We start from the raw sequence: 18,557 nt of genomic DNA, 5'->3' as shown, positions 1-18,557 counted from the left end.
ATCTTGTGAAATACATCACAGACAGGCAAAGACACATTTGTAAAAAAATGACAGTGCTATGTACAGGTCCTTCTCAAAAAATTAGCATATTGTGATAAAGTTCATTATTTTCTATAATGTAATGATGAAAATTTAATATTCATATATTTTAGATTCATTGCACACTAACTGAAATATTTCAGGTCTTTTATTGTCTTAATATGGATGATTTTGGCATACAGCTCATGAAAACCCAAAATTCCTATCTCACAAAATTAGCATATTTCATCCGACCAATAAAAGAAAAGTGTTTTTAATACAAAAAACATCAACCTTCAAATAATCATGTACAGTTATGCACTCAATACTTGGTCGGGAATCCTTTGGCAGAAATGACTGCTTCAATGCGGCGTGGCATGGAGGCAATCAGCCTGTGGCACTGCTGAGGTCTTATGGAGGCCCAGGATGCTTCGATAGCGGCCTTTAGCTCATCCAGAGTGTTGGGTCTTGAGTCTCTCAACGTTCTCTTCACAATATCCCACAGATTCTCTATGGGGTTCAGGTCAGGAGAGTTGGCAGGCCAATTGAGCACAGTGATACCATGGTCAGTAAACCATTTACCAGTGGTTTTGGCACTGTGAGCAGGTGCCAGGTCGTGCTGAAAAATGAAATCTTCATCTCCATAAAGCTTTTCAGCAGATGGAAGCATGAAGTGTTCCAAAATCTCCTGATAGCTAGCTGCATTGACCCTGCCCTTGATAAAACACAGTGGACCAAAACCAGCAGCAGACCATCACTGACTGTGGGTACTTGACACTGGACTTCTGGCATTTTGGCATTTCCTTCTCCCCAGTCTTCCTCCAGACTCTGGCACCTTGATTTCCGAATGACATGCAGAATTTGCTTTCATCCGAAAAAAGTACTTTGGACCACTGAGCAACAGTCTAGTGCTGCTTCTCTGTTGCCCAGGTCTGGGGAATGCGGCACCTGTAGCCCATTTCCTGCACACGCCTGTTCACGGTGGCTCTGGATGTTTCTACTCCAGACTCAGTCCACTGCTTCCGCAGGTCCCCCAAGGTCTGGAATCGGCCCTTCTCCACAATCTTCCTCAGGGTCCGGTCACCTCTTCTTGTTGTGCAGCATTTTCTGCCACACTTTTTCCTTCCCACAGACTTCCTACTGAGGCGCCTTGATACAGCACTCTGGAAACAGCCTATTCGTTCAGAAATGTCTTTCTGTGTCTTACCCTCTTGCTTGAGGGTGTCAATAGTGGCCTTCTGGACAGCAGTCAAATCGGCAGTCTTACCCATGATTGGGGTTTTGAGTGATGAACCAGGCTGGGAGTTTTAAAGGCCTCAGGAATCTTTTGCAGGTGTTTAGAGTTAACTCATTGATTCAGATGATTAGGTTCAAAGCTTGTTTAGAGACCCTTTTAATGATATGCTAATTTTGTGAGATAGGAATTTTGGGTTTTCATGAGCTGTATGCCAAGATCATCCGTATTAAGACAATAAAGGACCTGAAATATTTCAGTTAGTGTGCAATGAATCTAAAATATATGAATGTTAAATTTTCATCATGACATTGTGGAAAATAATGAACTTTATCACAATATGCTAATTTTTTGAGAAGGACCTGTAGATCACTAGGCAGCTTAGGGTTGAGTGCCTTAGGACATGACTGCATACTAAATGACTCTTCCCACTGAGCATCAATGAGAAGAGTAGCATCGGGATATTCAAGTAAAATCAAAAATACTCCCAAAAGAAAATTAAACTTTTTTGTAACTTATCTTACCCAAGATACTTCAAAGAGTTATTATAGGTGGTGATGGCTGTGGGCAGGAAGGATATCGTGTGGTGGTCTGTATTACAGCAGATCAGACTGATGCTCGGGGGGGTTGTCCACAATGTTCTTACTTCTTTGCACAATCATCTCCAGATGTTCCAGAGCAGTCCCCAGAACAGAACTAGTTTGTTGAGCTCAAAGTCCCTGGCTCTTATACTGCAATCCCAACAAATTATGGCAGAAGAGACCACACTCTCCACAACAGACTTATAGAAGATATGCAACATCTTGCTGGAAACACTGAAGGACCTAAGCTTCCAAAAGAAGTACAGTCTGCTCTGTCTTTTCTTGTAGACGGCTTCTTCACCTCCACCTATTCTCTCATGAAATAAATAATGTTTGACCTATTCCTGTTGAAATCTCCAATCAATTTGTTTTGTTCACATTAAAAATTAGATGATTCTTCCCACACCATACTGCGAAGCGGTCCACCAGCGGATTATGTCTACCTCGTTTTGGCCTATCTCAAACATATTGAGAAAAGGTCAACATTTTGATGCATGAGAGTGGAAACTGGAGATAAAAGAAGACTAAATAAAAATTCTGATTATTTTACACCTTTAAACCTCTCGTGCTTCTTGTTAAATTTCTGATTGGCCCTACATTGTTATGAAATACAGAGCAGAAAGAGTCTTTTATTATAACAGTAGTGTTGTAACATGTAACATGGTGTCTTCATACCACTATATTGACACCATTCCTGTGAGTGATGCAGATGAAACGTTTATTGTTCTAGACCAGAATAATATAATTCTGGTATGGTGGTGATCTGGCCCTCAGTGTGAACCAGGCCTCAAGCCACCTGACAATCTACAGATAATTATGTAGAAACAATGAACTGATAGGAACTGAAAGACCTACAACAAAACAAGATGAGGAAAAGCAATAAAACTCAAATGGGTAAATGTACACAAAAAAAGTGGAAGCTGACATGTAAAATCAATATGTTTATATTTATAAATGTTAAAATATAAAGCAAATACAGATATACTCATTATTTTGTGTTTTATTTCTCTATTGGCTTTATTATTTTCTTTGTCAGATATCTCCTTAGTTCAGAGAAGTTGCAAATGCCTGGTTTAGCCCAAACGTCCATACTCATGGCAGATTAAGGTTCTTTTTTATTTTAACCAACATGTTTCTTTTAGCTGGAAGTAATATTAACATTATGGAGTGGCCCAGCCAATGTTCCCACTTGTATCTGAGCCAAGAAAATAAAAAGGAAGCTACAAATTAGGGTGATGGCACAGAGACCTTTCAACCTCAAAGACTTGGAGCTCATCACCACAAATAAATCATCAATATAAGAGTGGATTTAAGAGGTTTTACTGCTGTAATGCCAAGAAACACTTTTCCGTTGACTATCGAGGAGGGCATAGACCATTTTTCAGATGTAAAATTTCACAAAAATGTAAATAGTTTTGTTTTTTTATCAATACTCTTTTTAAATTATTGTATAAACCTTTCAGAGATCCTCGTCTCGTTTCAAATTAGGAACAAACTTCTTGGTTGGATGAAAATAATTTAAAATCTAAGTCCACCAGGGTTTGTGGATAATTTAAACATCCCCACAAATTTGACAAAAATTATATTATATTATTATTAAATATATAGTTTAATGCTACATAGTTCAAGTAACTGAATGTAGAATATTACACAAATAAGAATTTGAACCACATTCAAATAATGTAGGTGGCAGTAATGCAGCTTTGTGTGACGACAGCACTAGATAAAGTAACAGACGAAGAAGAACGTTTTCAGACATTTTTTCCCCTCCAAAGATGGCGTCGACGCAGTTAACAGATGAGGAGCTTTTTTCCCAGTTGAAGTGCTTTGGTTGCACTCCTGGCCCAATCACAGAAAACACACGTCCGGTGTACGTAAAGAAACTGAAGAAGTTCCGTGAGGAGCAGCAGAAGCGGGGTAAAGGCCGTGGCAGCGGGACCAGCAGCAGCAGCACAGGGGCATCAAGGCCAGTTAGACATGACGTCAGGCGCCTGAGCTCCGGTAGAAGACCGGGCCTAAAGTCCTCTGTTCTTGGCTTCAGCTCTGACGAATCTGATGCTGAAACACCACTGAAAAGAAAGGGCCTGGATCACCTCAAAAGAGCGAACCGAAACCCACCCGTTCAACAACAACAGCTGAAGATTAGAGTGACTACGCCTGTTAACGAGGCTAACAAGAAGCACCACGGCGTTGGGACTACTCTAAAAAGCAATTCATTCCCGAGTCCAGGCGGACAGACAAGTGCATCGTTAGGTTGGGAAATTGGGAAGAGATCTAGGCAGGATCATGAATCCAGGGACGAAGACCTCAGTGATGAAGAACTGCAGAATTCCCACCCTGTAAATGGCAGTAGTGCTGCTCGTGTGAACACAAGCAAACTAGCAGGAGAGTACTCTGACTCGGACGAGGAGGAAGTTGGGGGCCCAGGAGGCCCAGACCGAGACCGGAGGAGTTTGGAGCTGCGACGGATTTACTCAACTGGGCCGTTTCTCTCCCATGTAGACGGCAGAGGTTCTCGGATCGGAGGAAAAAACTGTGTGCTTAATCCGATTGGGAATAGAACCATGGTAGGAGGCAGAGAAGAAGATGAAGAAAAGGAAAGGAAAGGAGACTTGGACGCATTGGGAGGGTCGCGGAGCCACATGTTTCCCAGGAACTCAATCTACGTCTCCCTCGATGAGGACCACCAAAGTAAGACCGGAGAAAACAACCATGTTAACAGCGAGGAGGGGACGTCCAGGAGTAACAGCGCCGGTAGGTTCAGCATTGGGCTGAGACCACGTTTCCCCGGTTCCAGCAGCCCGACTCTGACCTCCAAGGGGGGCTATCCTAATCACAGCCCCGTTCCGAACCACGCATACGGACCTGCAGCCCAGAAGAACAAGTTAGCTGTTCCTGAGGATGAGCTCCTGCTGCAGTTTAAAAGAGAAGAGCAAGTCTCCTCTGGGAGCTTCAGTGCTCATTATCTGTCCATGTTCCTGCTCACAGCAGCCTGCCTCTTCTTTCTCCTGCTCGGTCTCATGTACATCCGAATGAGGGGCTCTGGATCCTCGGGGGAGGATGGCGTTAGTAAGTATCCGTAAAATCTGTCATCTTGGCCAATTTCTATAGAGAACGGTTGTAACGTTCCCAAATGTAATGAAAGGGTCTGAATGTTTTTATTGAGGAAACACCGGTGTTGGGATTTATTGAACTCAAATTGATCTCAACATCTTTGTGTTTTTCCTGTAACTTGTGTAAGCTAAGGAGATCCACAGAAGTCACTGAAGAGCAGTACATAAACTAGTTAAAACTTCTAGATAGTGATGGAAAGGCACCCATAGTCCTGAAACGGAACAGGTACACCAAACTGGGAAACAAGACATCTAATGTAGCACCACACTACAAAGTATAGACATGTTCAGGAAAATTAGAAATGACCAAACGATAAATGTTGTAAAATTAGGGAACAATATCCAAATTAAACAGTGCATTATGTTATTGAAGTATGCTTTATATATTTTCCGTACACTGAAAAATATATATATATTTAGGTATTTAAATCCCAAAGTGAAATTCATATAGGTTAATTACACAAAGTGTTATATGAAGCGTTTGGTCCTGCAGGTTCAGGTGATTATGCCTCCGACCTAATGAAGACCCTAGTTACCTGGCTGTGCCACGCTCGCCACTAACCGCCATCCAATCGCTTGCTATAATTGACTGATCTGTTGCATCACTGTGGAGGAATGTTGGTCCACTCTTCCTCCCATAATTGGTATAATTCAGCCACATTGGAGGGGTTTTGAAAACAGTCTGTTTAAGATGATGACATGATATCTCAGTTATTGAAGGTATCTCAATCTGGACTTTGACTAGGTCACACCAAAAGATTCATTTTGGTTTTTCAAGCAGCTCAGAGGTAGACTTCCTGTTGCGCTTTGGGTAATTACCCTACTTTATAACTTAAGTGCACTTGAGCCTAACAGGTTAGTTTATGATTTTTAAGTGTTGTTCTGTTATATTTTCTTTGATCTTAATTGAACATCTGACCAGCTTATTAGCCATTCACCACTCCTAAGTCTTATTTTCTTTCCAACAAGTTCATGGTGATTTGACATCTTTCTACTACAGGTTAGAGAACTATTAGCAATAAGTTTACGTTAACCTTGCTTATAAAAAAATCCAAACTAAACTTTTAAAGTTACCAACTGGTTGCCAGACATTTGGAGCAGAATTTGTGGTGCCATCTGTCATGGCAAATCATCCAGGTCCTGAAGCAGAACAGCCGCAGACCATAATACTACCACCCCCTATTTGACTGAAGTTATGTTCTTTCTTGAAATACTTTTAGCTTTACTCCAGATGTAACAGGATGCACACCTTCCAAAAATCTCCAGTTTTCTCATCATTATTTTCCCAAAAGCCTCTGGGATCAGCAGGATATTTTTAGCAAATGTGAAACAGCCTTGTGTTCTCTTTGATCAATAGTGGTTTTGGTCTTGGAACTCTCCATGGAGGCCATTTTTCCTAATCTCTCGTTCTTATTGTTGAATCATGACCTCTTACCTTAACTGAGGCGATGAGGCCTGCAGAGCTGTAGATGTTCTCTTGGAGTCATTTTGGGGCCACTCCTGGGAAGGTTCATCATTGCCCCATGCTTTCTGTATGTGTGGATAATGGCTCTCATTGTGGTTCTCTGGATTCCCAACGCCTTACAAGTCCTTTCTACCTTGATGTCAGTTACTTTCCTTCTCAGTTGTCCTTAAGATTGAGGCATGATGTGTTGCTTTGAGATCTTTTAGCCTACTTCGTGCTGTCAGACAGGTTCCATTTAAGTGATTGCTTGGTTATAAAAGTTTGGGTTAGGCTAGTAAAATCAAACGAGGAGTTACCAAGGAGGATGTGATGTTTTCACACAGGGCCAGATTGGGTTGGATAGATTTTATTTTTGCATTTCCTCAGGTTATCTGTCTGATCTTAAAATTTGTTTTAATCAGTTATTTTTATTTAAGTGTGACAAAAAAAGCAAAAACATAAGAAATCTGTGAGGCGGCAAAAACGTCAGCACAGCTCTGTCCATAGAGGAGTTACAGCGAGTAGCTGAAGGGTAGAAATGGGTTCTCAGATTGTTCTCCATGACTGCAACGCTGAATGAGTCCGGCTGGGAGTTCGCTGTCTTCTGAGGCAGTGGAATAGAGCACAGAGAAAGGAATCCCAGTAATAGTGAAGAGTTGGTGGTGGTCTCCCCCAACCTATCACTGCTTTATGCCACATATCTGAGCATAATGGTTCAAGTTAATCAGTATATTTAAACTGATCCAATGTGAACGTCACATTATCTAAATGTATAGCAATGAGTTTGAATACGTTTTAAAACTTTCTGGTTAGACTTTGATTTCACGTTGTTATCCAGTATCTGTATTTATTGTTTGTCTCTTTTTTCCTGTGCTGTAGTTAAGAGCCACCCCTTTGGCAGCCACTTTGACAGCTTATATGTAAGTATATTTTTTCTTCCTGCTCCTTTTGTACTCCATAAAATTGACATTAATGAAATCAGTGTTTCCTTCGATCCGTAGAGTGAAGCAAAGAGTAATGTATTTGCTAGGCTTTTTTTTTTAGTTGTATTTTAATATAGGCTTTTGTATAAAACCTCTGTGCTTCCCTGGGAAGGATGCCTTTGGAGCGGTTTTCTTTCCTGCAGTCAGTAAAAGTAGTATATGTTTGGCATATCTGTGGTTTCTATGAAAAACAGGCAGAAACTGAACTTTAACACACTGTATTATAACAAGGATCAAATTAGAATGCTTCTAACTGGGTCAGTAAATCATGCTGATTAAACACCAAAGGGTCTATTAAAATAATATCACTTGTTTTTTTCCCAGTCTCTCTTATATTCTTTCAGTATTTCAACAGCAATATTTTTCCCAAGTCACATGGATTTTCCCATCTGCATGCTAATAACATTAGACCTGTCTGGTGGTCTTTCACTGCCTTCAGTGCCCACACCTGGAAGACACAAGGCGGTGGAGAAATGATTATGTTAGAAAACAAAGATGAGTGAGAAAAATGAGGTTTAGTATTAACTGATGAAGTTGGTGTAGGGCTGTCCATTATCAGGAAAACGTGTCATTTAATTTATCATTTCAAACCCACATTTTTCACTGTGCAATGATAAAGAAAGAAGCACCTTTTGAGCTTTATTATAGCAACCACTAACAATGTGCAGTTGTTCCATCCAGTTGGCCAAATTATCTATATGCAAATTATGAATACTCAACCCTACAAACATATATTGTGTCCAAGCAGTGCTTTAAGTTTGCGTTATTATATCCAACTCACAACATTAAACGGCAAACTTGGTTTTCTAGGATTGTTGTGGATATTAGTTGCAGTTTTCCTTTGACACACGCAAACTCATTTCTGTTAACTTTGTTTTAAATGAATAACTAAATGTTGTGAATATTGACCCTAAAAGAAAAAAGTGCTGCATGTCCCTTTGTAGTGGTGTTAGGGTTAGAAAGTGAGTCACCAAAGCTGAACCTGGTTCAATCCGCAGTTGATCAGAGCAGAAAAAGTGTGACTTTTCATTTTGATCTGTTTGATGAACATGGAAAAGAAAGATATTTGAATGAAAAAATTGGCTGATTTTGATCACTGATTGGTGCATCACTACTAACAACTAACTAGGTCAATAAGCAGTTTGAGTTTCTGGCTCCTGATCTTCACACAGCTGGTGTCATAGGCATGTCTGAAGGAAGATCAAAAACCTCTAAGTTAATATGAATAATGTTTAGTACTGAGCTAATGTTACAAAGTTCTGTTGGTGCCATGGTAACCAAATGTTTCTCTTTGCAGACTAAGGCAGAAAAAGATGTGATCCTAAATCTGCTGCTCAGTCTTCATGAGCACTTGGCCATTGTTGCTGGTAGCTATTGCCTCTATCTACAGTTTGTCTTTGTCGCATGGGTCATTGTTGAGTTTTTCACTTTAGTAGTAGAAGCAAGCAGTCCAGACGTAATGTAACACTGTTATTGCTTTATAGGGCATCATGACTGTGGAGACCAGCAGTATCCGAAAAGGAGTCTGTCCAGAGATGAGGTCACAGAGTATTTATTGGTAGGTTAAATCATTTGATCAGCAGCTCACCTTAGGTTATATTTTGGTTTGGTGAAGCATCCACCCCTACGTTTGGAAAATCTAAGAATTTAAACCTAAATTGACTCATTTGAATAAAAATTGATTAGTGTTGAGTCTGGTCAATATTTTTACTGTGTGTCTGTTATTAAGGCCCAGAATCGAGATTGTAAAGAATTTATTGACAACTCTCTGGAGTGGATCATCCGTGCTGACCAGGATGTTGGTATAAGGTGAGAAATAACAACATGTCCCTTTTACTGTTAGTAGAGATAACACCTGTTTTATCTCAAATAATCTGGCCATCCATGGGCTGCTTGCTGGTATAGATGTATATTGATTTTTTTTAAGGTGCATAAGAATAAATGTTATAGATAGCAAGATAATTACTATGATAATCAGAAGTAAATTTGAGAAGTGGGGGTGAAGGTTTGGACCCATATGTCCATAACGTCATAAGTGCAGGAACAATTTTTTCTACTGATTATTATGGAGGGTTTAAATGTTTTTGACAATCTTTTTTTTATAAAATGTAAATACAAATAGATTAATTTTTTTTGTCAAAACTGAAACTCCTTTTTAAAAAATTTTTTTTACATTGCCTTATTATTTATTATTGGGCTCACCTGTACTAACAGCAGGTTTGTAGGAAACACAACATGTTTCATTTCCTAGGACTGATTATGGCAGCGCAACATGTATCGGTCGGGTTTTAACAGATCTAAGTGACAAATATCAGGAAGTATCTGTAAATGAGGCTCTAGGAACCAGGGAACCAAGAGCTACAAAGACAATACATGAATTCATTACTGTAACCATAACAGATGTGTTTATGGTGTGATCTTGAACAGATGTTGGTGTACATGTGATGGGCTGGTGTGTATTTTCAGGCTGAGTGGGCTGATAGCCGACGATCCAGTGACAGATGTGTCTGAGATCTCTTGGTTAGAATCCACACATCCCAGGATGCCGTTTGCATGCCGCTTTCGCCGAGCCTTGCTCACAGTCACGAGCAAAGTCCTCCTCGTTGCTGTTGGTGAGTGGGCTGCATGTCACAAACACGCTGAGTTCTGGGTGGGGGAATGAAAGCATGTGGGCTTGTTGCTGATATCTGACTGCATGCTGCTGGTTGCTGACATTACGGAGCAGAGTGGACTTCTGCAAAGGAAGTCATGTGACTTTAAAATGGTGAGCAGATCACTTAGCTTTGATAAACTCCATTGTTTTAGAATTCCCTCAACTCATATTGTAATTATTGCCCCTTTATACAGTCGTGATAAAATTAGAAAACCCTTCCAAATTTGTACTTCTTTAGGAAATGTTCACATATCAGTTTTTTTTTATTTGTGTAAAAAAAGAGGTCCGTTGTGGTGAAGAGAGAGCTGAGCCGAAAAGCAAAGCTCTCAATTTACTGGTCGGTCTACGTTCCTACCCTCACCTATGGCCATGAACTTTGGGTCATGACCGAAAGAACGAGATCCCGGATACAAGCGGCTGAAATGAGCTTCCTCCGTAGGGTGGCCGGGCACTCCTTTAGAGATAGAGTGAGGAGCTCGGCCATCCGGGAGGGGCTCGGAGTAGAGCCGCTGCTCCTCCACATCGAGAAGAGCCAGTTGAGGTGGCATCTATACCGGATGCCTCCTGGACGCCTTCCTCGGGAGGTGTTCCAGGCACGTCCCACCGGGAGGAGGCCCAGGGGACGGCCCAGGACACGCTGGAGGGACTATGTCTCTCGGCTGGCCTGGGAACGCCTTGGGCTCCCCCTGGAGGAACTGGAGGAAGTGTCTGGAGAGAGGGACGTCTGGGCGTCTCTGTTGAGTCTGCTGCCCCCGGATAAAGCGGAAGACGACGAACGAACGAAAAAAGAGGTTTAATTACACTTAAAAAACAGGTCAGCAAAAATGGGTTTTCTTCCTGGATAAAGCAAAACGAAACCTAACCCTAATTAGTCTTACACCCTTAAGGCCAGGGCTCTCTGTGGCCCCTATAAAACTAAATAAGACATGGTCTGAATTATAAAGGCACTAAGAAAGCAGTTCTTCTGTATGTTTTTATGAAATTTATGCAGAGAATATTTACAAAATGAGGGCACCAATGATACAAAACATTTAACTCTACAGCAATTTCATCCAGCCAGCTCTGAAGCAAGTGAGGTGAAGCAGTCCACTGTAGTGGAACCGGATGGTATCACTGTGGATGACCAACCCCTCACTGTGCTGAGGAAGCTGAACTGAAGTGGAAGGAAAGCCCAGTTAGCAGGCAGACATGACTGAGTTTGTTGTTTTTATGGAAACAAAATTTTCTGTCTTGACTTGGTGTCCATTGAAAACATTTGGTTTAATTATCTGACTTCTACATCAGATTTTTATCAGCTGTTTTTATTTTCTTTACTAGTACCTGAGAGAAACCGGACAGGGTCATGAATGTGTTTTTTATTCTCTGCAGTTAAAGTGAACATGTCTCTGTGTAGCTGTAGGCTTTGTGTGGAGTGTGGTCTGCTATGTAAAGTATCGCTGGAGGAGAGAGGAGGAGGAGACGAGGCAAATGTACGACATGGTGGAGAGGATCATTGGTAAGAACAACAGAAACATGTGACTTTGTCTGGATGTAAAGAAACCATGGAAATAAAAAGCATAACTTCATCTAAACTGTGTTGCTGTCCAGATGTATTAAGGACCCACGGTGAAGCTTGCCAGGAGAACCGGGACCTGGAACCCTACCTGCCCATCCCTCACGTCAGAGATTCTCTGGTTCAGCCAAAGGATCGGTGAGTTCTCTTCATGCCGAGTCTCACTCTCATCTCATCTTTCTGGCTCTAAGTCAGCTGACTGCCACCTAGGGCAGGGCAAAACGACCTCAGTTATATCTCCAGAAAAGGGCGGTGCGGGGCGTAGAGTAGAGGTAGAACAGGCACCCCAGAGGCTATTCCCAACCTTGGAACCTTTGCTGCATGTCTCTTCCTCTTCTCTCTCCGCCCACTTCCTGTCTGATTAGAGCTAATAAAGGCACTAGTGCCACCCAAAAACCTTTAAAAATTGTATCTCTGTATATTTGGGCTTTATCTCAGTAAACGATATGTATCGGTTTATTTAAAACGAGGTTCCCAATGACTGTATTAATGTTCAAACCTATAATTCAGTCATGAACCAAGACTCAGACTCTGACCTTTAACCAGCCTCACTCAAAGTTTGTGCTGCCGTTTGGCTGCCCAGTGTGAAGAGTAAACCCGGATGGCAAAAAATTACAAGAACCACTAATCTGACCAGTTTAAAGCAACATCAGGTCTTTAGAGAAGAAAAACTGTTCTCAGACTGTTTTTGGTTCAAATAAAACCTGTCTGGGCTTCTCCCTCTCCTGGATCAGTTTAGGCCCCCATCAAATGTGAGACGTATTCCCTCCCCGCCACACTACCTGCCGGTGGTTGGTGTCTCTGCCCGCAGGTGTACTTGTGGTTCTAGGTATCTGGGGCTGGGTGCTTTGGTGTGTGCTGGCTCTCTCCCCGGTGGCTGCTTGCCGGGTCCTGGACCCCTGGGCTCTGTCGAGCCTCTGCCTGGGGAGTGATATGTTCCAGGGTCTCGGGTTTCTGGGTCCATGGCTGGATCTGCTCGGGCGTAGATGGCTGCCGGCAGGGCCTGTGGGCTCATCGCTGCAGCTCTCTGGGGCTTCTGCACTGTGGCTGCTGGGTGGCTCCCCTGGGACTCTCCACTGCTCTTCTCTGGGTGGGTTGCGGTAGTCCCGGTGGTGGTTCTCCTGGGGTTCCTGTGCTCTGGGGGGCTTTGGATGTCTATGGCTCAGATCTCCTCCGTATCTGTCCCGGGTCCAAGGGGGCAGGTCTGTGGCTCCTCACACTCACTATTGCATATTTTTATTGAGAAACCTTGTATACACAAGCACGCTCACACTTTGACCCACAGGTGTTTAGATTCAGGTGTTAACAGATACATAAATGTTCTATATTGAGCCGTAATCTCTTCATCCTTCTTTTTTTCCTCTATTCTTTTCTCCTTCTCTCCCTTTTCCATCTTTGCCCACCTCTCTCTCTTTTGTGCTTCTTATTTTTTTCTTATTCATTTCTGTCTCCGTGTCTGTAACAATTGAAATAATCCCAAAGCAGTTTCTAATAAAGCTTCTTTTTATAATATCAAGCAGAGCTTTAAAGCTTTAGCTGTAATGCTCCACTTGTGAAAGTAAATCTGTTGGGCTTTTCTTGACAACAATCCTGTGTGCTACTCCGCCGGACAGGACATGGTTAAAAAAATAAGACGAGCACAATGTGTCTGGGAGATGTGGTTAAAGCATGTCTAATGCTGAACACTGTAATTTTAATTACAAGTAAGTTTAATTGGCTCTGCTGTCACCATGACGATGATATAGATTGTTATGCAAATGTATATCAATATTGGCGATAGTCATTTTCTCATCTCATGTGGCCTAAATAACAGATTTATTGCCCAGCTCAAACATGAAGCTACTAATAGGTTCAATCAGATACTCAGAAGTTTCTAACACAATATGACCAGGAAGTCCACCCTGGCTGCATTACCTCATACATCACCGTGTCTGTGTGTTTTTAATTAAACATTTAGCTTTAACATGGAATCATGTGAATTCTGCACATTTTCACGGCAGGTCAAATGTTTAAAAGTGCTGAGTTGTGCGTAAAACATTTCGCTGGCAGATTTTCGTACGTACGGACACTTCGTACATGAGACCCCTGGACTCTGTTGCTCTATGGTCCAAAGTCCTCTTTTTAGATCAAAGTAAATTTAGCATTTCATTTGGAAACCAAAGTCCCATAACCTGGAGGAAGAGTGTAGAGAATCAGAATCCAAGCTGCCGAGGTCCGTTGAGAAGTTTCCACAGTCATTGATGGTTTGGGATGTCATTTCATCTGCTGCTGTTGGTCCACTTTGTTTTATCTAGCTCAATGTCAGAGCACCCACCTACCGGGACATTTTAGAGCACTTCTTGCAGGAAGATGAGAGACACCAGAACCAACCAATGCAGATGAGCTGCAGGCTGGTGTCAAAGCAATCTGAGCTTCCTAAACATCTCCGCAAAACCGCAGGCTGATCTTGTTCTTGTCACGCTTCATTGATTCAATAATTCATTGAAAAGGCCAGGCACTGAGTGGTTCAGAGCGGGTGCACCATCTTCAGGCCCTGAACTATTTACTGATGGGTTTTTCCTTTTCTCTCTGTCCCCTGTCCTGTCGGTACCATCAAATACGGACCATGGGCGCCACAATAAATGAAAGCTTACAAAGGGAACCCTGACCATGTATTCACTGCATATGCTTAACATGAACGTGCTTTTTATTTTGGCCCACATTCTGTTTTAAATGCTGTCATTTCTGACCAGATGAATTTTGGGTTGTTTTGGGCTTGTCATTATTTGTAAGCCTTAATCATCAAATGAACACAAAGCAATGCTTGAAATCCTGTGTGCTGTACCTCAATCTCTAAAGAAAGTATTAACATCTGAACTGTTTGACAGGAGGAAGATGCAGAAGATTTGGGATCGGGCAGTACATTTTCTCTCAGCGAATGAGTCCAGGATCCGAACAGAAACGCAAAAGATTAAGGGAGCAGACTTCCTGGTGTGGAGGTGGATCCAGCCGCCTCTCAGTTGTGACAAGTCTAAAGTTTGGCAGGGAAAAGGTACGTCACTTCAGGAAAACGGTGCCAGTCTTAATGCAAGAGAGGCAATGCATCATGGTACCTCCCTGCTCCCTTATGTACAGACAGTGATGTTCTAATGTGATCTCAGAACACCAATACACTGATGTGCTTTTATTCTGATTTCATTTAGCCACTTTTATTTTTGGTACTACACAAGTAGTTTCTTGTAGCTGACGTAACATGTTGCTGTTTTCTACAGAAGCATTGTTTTATTGAGCCAATATTTTATTTTCTCTTTTAATTCTAACATTGTTAACCACTCTGGGTCCCCGATAACTGAGATCAGACTTTACCTTCCCCCATGTCTCATATCCTACAGAGAAGCAGAGACCAACTGCTTCCAGACATATTATCTGATATTTTGAACTGTAGGAACTTCCTCAGACCCAGAACAAACCAAATTATCCTAATTCTGTCTGCCGCAACTGATTGAAATCCCACTACACCAAAAGCATACAGTAGATGAAATGCTTTTCACTGCAGTCGTAGAAAAACCTGCTTAAAGCAAGTACCTGAAGTCACATCTGACATGGTGGGGGCATTATTTATCCAGTTCTCTGGCATGTCACTAAACACAGTGAGAGTTATTGCTATGCGTGAACAGGGCATAGTTGGTATATGTTCTCATGTGATATGTTCATTTATTTTCAGCTTTCCCTCTGGACCGGAGGAATTCTCCCCCCAATAGTCTGACTCCATGTCTGAAGATAAGGAATATGTTTGACCCAGACATGTAGGTACCTCTTTTTAAGCATGTTGGAGCTAGTAAAGGCTGTCAAACCAAAGCTGCTTGTAGATTTTGCGAGTTTTGTGTGCATCTGCAGGGAGGTTGGTGACAGCTGGGATTTAGCCATCCAAGAAGCCATCCTGGAGAAATGCAGTGACAATGATGGCATTGTCCATATTTCTGTTGACAAGAACTCTAAAGAGGTTAGTGAGGTGGACTGTGTTCCAAGTAGAACAAGCTTGGATTCTGTGGGCTACATTGATTCTCCTCTGAACCCTTTGTTTCCACAGGGCTGTGTATACGTGAAGTGTCTTTCTGCAGAGCACTCAGGAAAAGCTTTTAAAGCTCTGCATGGCTCCTGGTTTGATGGTAAAATACATGAATTATATCTAGTGTGTGTTTGTGTGTGTATGCATCACCTTGTAGACAATCAATGAACCATCAAACATTTATCTAATATGATTAAATGGGACATAAAAGCAAACCTAGAGGAAATCTTTAAAGGGGGTAAATACTTTTTCACAGCTCTTTGGTTTAGATGTTGTACTCTCTGAGTCACCTCCAGTACTTATCTCTGTATTAAAGAGTGTTTCATTTACTAACAGGTAAGCTGGTGACCGTCAAGTATCTGCGTCTGGATCGATACCACCAGCGCTTCCCACAAGCCCAGGGCTGCAACACACCCCTGAAAGCTTCCAGCCTACACCAGAACCCCACAAACACCATACCCTGTCCGCTACAACACGGACCCCTGAACTCTTCAGGCTTCTCCTGAGAGGGCCCTGTTTGGCCGGTCCCTCCCTGTATGATAGAACTGTTGCTCTCTCATTGAGGGAACACAGCATATTTGACGGAAACTGTTCAGTGGTGCAGAGTTTTTTAAAGACAAAGTTTATATTTCAAGTGTCATAGAATAAAAAAAAAAAGGCAAACTGAGTATTATCTTTGTTACTTTCCCATAGTTCTTCACAACAGTGGAGTCATACGTCCGCTTTCAGTACAACTCAAATCTTTCCGACTTTCTGCTTGAAATGTGTGAATTAAAGCACAAGATGGTCTGTATGAGAAGTTGACATTCTGAGCACATTTCCTGCTTCTAACCACAGCAGAGTATGTGTGCATCTACAGCTAACCCTGAGAGTATGCGACAGCAGCGTTTCAGTACATTGGCAAGAAAAGCTGATGAAACCACTTTGTTCATTTTTATGTATGACCTGATCTTCCTCGTGTGCCCTGCAGGGAATGAGCAGTGCATCAGAAAACCAAAATCAGTTGGACACCTGACTTCTCCTCAGACCAAGATTTAGTTCAGTATACTTTCAAAGTATAATTTCTGACAGGATTTATTAGACTTCTTGCTTTTTGTTGCCTCGCTAAATCCAGTTTCCAACATAATAAATAAATGCTGTATGTTCTGATTCTGTGAACGTGAACTCCAGGTCCGAGGAGACCACTATTTAACTTGGGGCTACTTGTTCCTGCTGCCTCCTGATTTTATCATTGCTTATGTTTGGATTAAAAAGCTGATTAGTAATGATGTCATCACTCTTTTATTAAAGGACAGCTGTCACATCTGATCCTAATTTCCATGTATCCCACACACTGCAAGGATTTGAGGCACACTAAGCTCTGTTTCTGCTTCACCTCTGTATTCCTAAAACAATAGCATAAGCTGAAACTTTTAAATGCAGATAATAAAATATTGGACTCAGTTCTTGCTGTGTAAAATTATAGTTTTCATATTTGTGTTTGCTTGCTGCAGTGACAGTTTGCTGCAGATGATCCAACTGTGCCTTAAATTGTGCTTTTTTTCAACTGGCACTGCATTAGAGAATGTACCAGATATAGAACATGTTGAAATTGTTTAGAGCAGAAATGAGTCAAACATATAGGTCTTAGATGGAATCTTGGAAGTTGGCATTTGTAGAAGTTTCATTTGATATTAAACCAAAAGGTTCTATTTATTTTCATTTTTAATGAGGGTTCTGTACTATTTTAATGTCACTAGACCTGTTGTATTTTCATTAAAGATTGACACTTGCTTTGTATGAATTGTCAGGATGTTTAAGACAAAATAATAAAGTGAACACTTTAAGAAATAAACCAGAGCTTCACTGTTATGTGTCAAACTCACTAGGTCGGCTCAGGCTGGCTGGACCACATCTGAATGGAGATGTCAGGAGTTATTGGCCACTTGGCAGCAAAAGAAAACGTGATAATCGTTTACTGCATCCCGTGTTGATGCAGACCATTTATAACTGGGATATGCACTGCAGTAGGGCTTTGGAAGTTTGGTACAAAACAGAGCAAAAAGGATACATGAATCTCTAGAATTTGTCAAACAGCTCAAATACAAAGAGTTTTAGTTTTATACTGTTTTGTTTCTCCGATATAGATGTTTTATTGCAGAGATCCAAATTATTTTCTTGAACTGTTTGTGATTTTTAGTTTCTACATGTCAGTCAATACATTTATCTGCTTAACAGTTGGTTTTTTAACAGTAAAGCTTGACAAGTTGCCCAAAGGCTCTCAGATATGTTCTGGTTAATCAGAATCCGATCAGTTTATATAGCATCAGTTCACAACAGATGTCATCTTTCCAAGACAAATTGATCCAATTCATCTCCACATTCAAATCAATCAATTTCTTTAACTACAGTTATTGTTTTTTCTATCATAATATACACAATCATTTTGTCACTGAATATTTGAGCAGTACTTACTTGTATTAGCACCATTAATGCATGTATGGAGAAAAATGACCCAAGGACTGTTGGACTGCTATCATTTTGAACACATCTCATTATGTACTTCATGCTTTCCAAATTATAATCGCCTGTAAAGACTAAATAAAATACTGACCGGTTTTTATTGCTGTAATGTGGTCTTAGTCTGTTGTGAAGGAGGCCTGATTAGTTAAATCTACCACTCCTGTCATGCCATTTATTCATAACTGCACCACATTCACAACCCCCCTCTCAGACATGAACTATAACCATTTTATTCTGTTTTAGAGATATGTGTTTGATAAGCTATCTAGATGACACCATTCTTTCGATTTCCAGATTATCCAACTCTCCTCATGCCAAACTGACATTAAAGACAGAGCAATATAAACTGGTCTATCTTTAGCGCCATCTTTAATAACAGTAATGAAAAATAACATTTTGGAGAGGACAATGTGCTTAACACGCAGAGGA

General features: G+C 41.3%; 1 protein-coding gene across 1 annotated transcript; it reads left to right on the top strand.

Annotated features, from left to right (window-relative positions):
• The first annotated feature begins 3,560 nt into the window (after positions 1-3,560).
• Positions 3,561-17,460, top strand: lemd3 (LEM domain containing 3). Its single transcript, XM_047390146.1, has 13 exons — positions 3,561-4,902; positions 7,270-7,310; positions 8,671-8,740; positions 8,858-8,931; positions 9,103-9,182; positions 9,840-9,985; positions 11,420-11,521; positions 11,614-11,716; positions 14,446-14,609; positions 15,282-15,363; positions 15,455-15,560; positions 15,648-15,726; positions 15,963-17,460. The coding sequence occupies exons 1-13, from the start codon at positions 3,609-3,611 to the stop codon at positions 16,130-16,132; spliced, it is 2,511 nt and encodes an 836-aa protein (XP_047246102.1). The 5' UTR covers positions 3,561-3,608; the 3' UTR covers positions 16,133-17,460.
• The last annotated feature ends 1,097 nt before the right edge of the window (positions 17,461-18,557 follow it).

This window comes from Girardinichthys multiradiatus, chromosome 17 (genome assembly GCF_021462225.1).
Source record: "Girardinichthys multiradiatus isolate DD_20200921_A chromosome 17, DD_fGirMul_XY1, whole genome shotgun sequence".
NCBI lineage: Eukaryota > Metazoa > Chordata > Actinopteri > Cyprinodontiformes > Goodeidae > Girardinichthys > Girardinichthys multiradiatus.
Note: the sequence above shows the minus strand (reverse complement) of the source record. Positions and strands in the feature narration are given on the sequence as shown.